This window comes from Fukomys damarensis, unplaced genomic scaffold (genome assembly GCF_012274545.1).
Source record: "Fukomys damarensis isolate Sample0158 unplaced genomic scaffold, DMR_v1.0_HiC HiC_scaffold_19, whole genome shotgun sequence".
NCBI classification, from domain to species: domain Eukaryota; kingdom Metazoa; phylum Chordata; class Mammalia; order Rodentia; family Bathyergidae; genus Fukomys; species Fukomys damarensis.
Window position 1 is genome coordinate 25906139 of NW_022900931.1, and position 5406 is coordinate 25911544.

Genomic DNA, 5406 nt, shown 5'->3' on the forward strand with positions numbered 1-5406 from the left:
TTTTTTTTTTTTTTTTTTTTTTTTTTTTAAATACAATCTACATTCCCTTCCCCTTTCCAGCAAATGCAGAAAGGGTTACACCCTTCCAGGATCATCATCCAGCTTCCTAGGATGGTCAGACCCAAAACCATCTGTCAGCCCCTAAGAAACAGCTGTCCTTCTCAGGCTCTGGGCTCCGGGAGGCAGCGGTGTTCCCAGGACTCACGGGAAAGAGACAGGAAACAACTGTAGTGTGATGATTCTGGGATCAAAGTGCCCAGTGACCCTCAAAAGGCAGACTGGCTCCCAGAATCCTCAGGGTGGGATAGAGGCGCTGCCCCAGAGGTGTGGATAGAGAGCAGGAGCTGGGGGTCAGTCATGCAGGGATGGGGGCAGAAGAAGCCCTGTGGGTTATGCTGGAGACACAGCAACCCCATGAGGACCACACCCACCAAATGACGAAGTCATGGAGAGGGACAGAGGCTGAGCTCTTAGACATAAGAGCATGGCAGGGAGACAGGGCGGGGGGACACAGAAGAAAATCACATGAAACAACAAGTACCAACAAAAACACGACCTGTACTGGCTGCCTCCCTAGTGAGCTGAGACCTACGCCAGCGGGCGAAGGAGGCGGAAGGTCATGAACTAGGGTCAGCTGGCCGGGGCCCAGGAAGGGGCCGAGGACACCCGAGGAGGTGGGCGGCTGGGACCCCGCATCCCCTGGGAAGAAGCGACAGTCCCTTCAGTTCGACTTGGACCAGATCTTGGCGCTCCCTCGGAGCCTGGCATGGGGGAGAGAGAGAGAGAGAGAGAGACAGAGAGAGAGAGAGAAGATGCAGGGGCTCCCCAGCCCTAAGGCCCCGACCATGCTGCACCACGCAAAGGACCAGAGAGCAGAGCCCCAGGGTGCTGCAGGGCAGCAGGAGCCCGAAGCTCACCCCTTGCCCTTGGAGGCTTTCTTGCTGGGCTGGCGCTGGTTGGCGCCGGGAGCGGGTTCCCTCAGCTCGCTCAGGTGTTGCTCTGGGTCCTGAGATGTGGCTGCGGCTGCTGCTGCCGTGGTGACTTTAATGGTTTTTTTAAGGTTAGCGACCTGCCAGGAGGAAGGGCCCAGGGGGTGAGCAGAGAGGTTCTGGGTAGCTCTGTCAGTCCAACCGCTGCGTCCCAAACCCTCCGCCAGGACGGGCACCAGCTTGGGCTCACCTCACTCTCAATCTGCTGCTTCAGGCCCAGCTGCTGCTCCCTGTGCTGGTTGGCGCGGCTCACCTGCTCCTCAATGCCCGACAGCACAACTTCACAGCCCACACACCTGCAGCAACGTGGAGTGGTCAGCCGGGGTTCAGACCTGTGAGGCACCATGCACAGGCGAGCCCCATCTAGGTGGCACCCTCACTAGGTGGCACCCTCACAGGGCTGCCGGGTGAGGGGGCCCTAAGGGGAAGCGAGGAACAGGAAGTGGAAACAAAACACAAATGGTGAGTTAGGTCTGCAGAGCCTGAGGGCTGTGGCTCAGCAGCAGAGCCCGCCTGGCTTGCACAAGGCCCTCAGCTTAATCCCAGCACTGCCAAAAAAGAAAGGAACATAAAGTCAGGCAGGGACACAAAAAGAAAGAGAACAGGAAGAGGCATGTAGCTTACAGACACTGGTGCTACAAACTGAGGGACTGAATCCAGCCTGTGCCTCCCAGTTAAGATCCCTTATAAAGCTGAGCATGGTGGTGCATGCCTATAACCCAGCACTTGGGAGGCTGTGGCAGGAGAACTGCCACCAGTTCCGGATGCAGCCTCACCACTCTTGCAGGGTGCGCGCAATGGCGCTCAGGTCCTGGCGCTGGATGTCCCTCCCGATGCTGTAGTCCACCTCCAGCCGCTGATTGCGCTGGTCCAGGGAGCCGCGAAGCACATCGGCATACACGGCCTCAATCACAAGGTCTTCCAGCTGCCGCACGTTGCGCAGGGCCAGGGCTTCCAGCAGCACCGCGTAAGGGATGCACTGGGGTGAGGGGCAGGTCAGGCTTTGGAGGATTTGGCAGCAGGAGGGGCTTCCCTAAATTGCCCTCCCTTCCGGTTCCCTTGCCCAGGCGCACAGCCCCCTCTCCTAGTCCTGTCCTGAACATGCCTGGTTCTAAGGCAAAGTAAGTAAAAGTATCCCACCTCAGAAACAGAGGCACAGGACGGTCTTTAATAAAACACAGGCTGATTCTCCCCACCAGCCTTACGCCCCCACTAACCCACACCCCCTGGCTGCGATCAGCCCAACGCAGCAGGATCTGGAGGTATAGTGCTCGCTTGTCATCTACACCCCGCCTCCTTCCCCAAACAGAAAACGGCTGATTTCAGGAAAACTGTGAATGATAATGCAACAGCCAGTACCCTGTCCAACTGGGGGTAAAGTGGGAGTCCAGGGAAGGTGTTAACAAAACACAGGAATACAGACATGCTTCTGGGCTCTACACTTCTAACTGGAACAAAGGAGGGAAGCTGCCCAGCTCCAGACTGTGCTGGCAGGGACCTGTCCACACTGCAGGGGGTGGGCGGGGTGCAGCAGCCCATGCTCAGCATCCCAGTTGCCATTTTGATAAAAAACACAAAGATGTTTACTTATATCTTAAGTGGAAACAAAATAGGAAACCAAGAATATTCAGAGTGAAAGGCTACAGGAACAGAGCTGAGAGCAGAAGGGAGGCACAGAGAGGCAGCCTGGCTGGTACTGACTCCCTGGATGCACAGAAGGGTGCGCTTGGCCTCTCAGGCTTTGCATGGGGGTAACTGTCACTCACCTTGACTTTGGCGGCTAGGGTGATGACAGAGAGGTGTCGAAGCTTGTTCTTCTGCGCCTCTGTGAGTGGGGGAAGATTTCTGGCTTCAGCTGAGGAAAAAGGACAGAATTAGGGAGTACTACTTTCAGTTTTGCGGGAAACCCCAGCTTCCTTCCCCTGCTTGTCTGCTCCACATCACGGTAGGTCCTGACCCTAAACCCCTGGAGTATGAGTGGGGCATCAAAAGAACTTTTTTGTGTGTGATACTGGGAATCCACCATCCAACTTCTACCCATCCAACTTAGGAGGGGCTTCCCTGGTTCCCTTGCCCAGGCACACAGGCCCCTCTCCTAGTCCTGGCCTGAACATGCCTGGTTCTAAGGCAAAGTAAGTAAAAGTATCCCACCTCAGAAACAGAGGCACAGGACGGTGGTACTGGGAATCGAACCAAGGGCCTCCTCACTGGGCTACAGCCTCAGCCCTTGTCCTAAATCCCCCTTGAATCCACCCTTCTCCCACCTCTGTTGCTCCAAAGTTCAGCCTGCCAGTTACCTAAGTAGTCGGCATATGTTCCATAAGCGAAGACAGTGAGCAGCCGGAAGGTGGAAGCAAAGTCGCTCTCCGCCAGCTGCGCGACAGGGCAGGAGGGAAGAGAAGTGACAGGCAGGACGCCCTGGCCCCCCTCCCAGCCCATGTCACCTCTCCTGGCTCTCTCATCTGGTCATGCTCCCCTAAGAAGGGTGCACGGCCACCTCCAAGCCCTCCCTCCATCCACCATCCAACTCCTACACATCCGAATTAGGGCGGGGACATTGCTCAGAATCTGCTGGACACACAGCTGCACGCTGCAAACTGCATGACTGCTCAGTCAGAATCTGTACTGCCCCGCTTCACCAGACGACTGGCTGCACCTTGGCCACCTTGGCCACCTTGGCCGTGGACTCACACCCAGTTACAGCCTCCACCACAGGCCCACCTTGCCCAGAGGCACTGTTCCCTTAGGGCAGCTAATCCGTATTTCCTCTCCTCCTAACAGGGCTCACTCATTCTAGCCTGCACTTTCTTTTTCTTGTTTCCTGGTACCAGGGATAGAACTCAGGACCTTGCAATTGTGAGGCTGGCACAGTGGCACTGAGCTAAATCCCTGGCCCTCTCTTACTTTCTATAGAAGTTCTTACCCGAGTATCTTTTCCTTCAGGAGATTAGTCTCTGGCATCCCTCTAGAACCTAGCAGCTACACATGTAGTTGTTCTCTCCACAGATACTTGTTAAATAAATGACTTCAAGATGTGACACCCACTCTGACTACTTCTCCAAATGGAATGTAAGCTAGAGAAATGTATGTCCCACCAGACCAGCGGCAGATTACTAAACAAGCACTCATTAGGAAGTGCTTTTTTAACCAGGCGTAGTGGCATGTGGCTGTAATCCTAGCTACTTGGCAGGCTGAGGCAAGAGGATCGAGCTTAAACCAGAGGAAGTGCTTCTTTTTCTTCACTTTTGTTAATTTTTTTTTTAAGTTCCACTGCAGAAAAAAGCAGGGTTAAGATGACCACAGTCTACGACCCGGGATGTAACTCAGCAGCACTGTACCTGCCTGGGCAAGTGCAAGGTCCTGAGTTTGAATCCTTGGTACCAGGGCCAGTCTTGTCCGTACCAAAAAGACCCAAAAGGGCTACATCCACTGATTCAACCACAGGCTTTCAGAACTTTGGCTCACAGTTTACCCATGTACCACTGTCATGGTATTTCAGGATAGGGGCTGATGCCATAGATCTCAGTGACCCACCTGCTTTACACCTTCACTTGTCACATCTGTGTGAACTGCTCTCTCTGCCATGCTTAGTAGCTTGCCATGTGTCTTTGGGAAAGGATAACTTCTCCCTTACACTTCCTACCTCAATGGTTATACGCTACCCAAAGAACAGCGATGCGAATTTAACACGTTCATTCCTTCCATGTGTACCAGGCTCGACCCTGTCCCATGAGCTATCTAACTCCCACAATAATGGTGGGGTCAGTACCATCTTTTTAAGTTTTTGGTGGTGCTGTGGTTCAGACCCAGGGCTTCACACGTTACACAAGCACTGTCACTGAGCTACACACCCAGTCATCTCCTTTTTCAAAGATGTTTTTCACCTCCATTTTTAAGAGAAAACAAAGACCCTAAAATAAAGGTGTCCCAATTATTAGATGTTACCCTGGTGGAGACAGGCTAGAACTTTGGTAGCCCATTCTGAAGAAGGCTTTTACTTACCCAAAAGTATTAGGTTTCACTTGCTGGCTTACATTTGCAACTTAGTAGTTAATCATGATAACAGCCTTTGTGCAACTGAACCGCTACTTATTTGCAAAATGAGTCCACCCTACCCATTCTCAAACAGAAACTTTTGCCCAGCGCTTCCCCGCGGGCTCCCCGGGACAGCACCCACCTCTCTAACATTGGGCATATCCAGCAGTTCCCCAAACACGTAGACGCCAGGGGCCTCCAGCACCTGGTGGATGAGGGTGGCCAGCGCCGCCCCCTTGGCCGACTTGGCCAGGAGCAGAAACTGCTCCTGGTTCTGCCCTGACACCTTCACCTCCGCACTCATGGCTACGCGGAGACGGGGTGGGGTGGGGGGACCTGGTCTCAGGCTGACTGGAGCTGCAAGAAAAAGGATATGAAACTA

The 5406-nt window shown here is 54.0% G+C and overlaps 1 protein-coding gene across 2 annotated transcripts in view; it reads right to left on the reverse strand.

Annotated features, from left to right (window-relative positions):
- Positions 1-8: 8 nt before the first annotated feature.
- Positions 9-5406, reverse strand: part of Cops7a (COP9 signalosome subunit 7A) — a 5979-nt gene continuing 581 nt past the window's right edge. For both annotated transcript variants that reach the window (XM_010611654.3, XM_010611655.3), the window contains exons 2-8: positions 5167-5381; positions 3287-3362; positions 2756-2844; positions 1766-1968; positions 1180-1285; positions 918-1069; positions 9-761 (exon numbers count right to left, since the gene is read on the reverse strand). In XM_010611654.3, coding sequence (XP_010609956.1) covers positions 722-761; positions 918-1069; positions 1180-1285; positions 1766-1968; positions 2756-2844; positions 3287-3362; positions 5167-5328 — 828 coding nt within the window. In that variant the 5' untranslated portion in view covers positions 5329-5381 and the 3' untranslated portion in view covers positions 9-721. The remainder of the gene's footprint in view (positions 762-917; positions 1070-1179; positions 1286-1765; positions 1969-2755; positions 2845-3286; positions 3363-5166; positions 5382-5406) is intronic.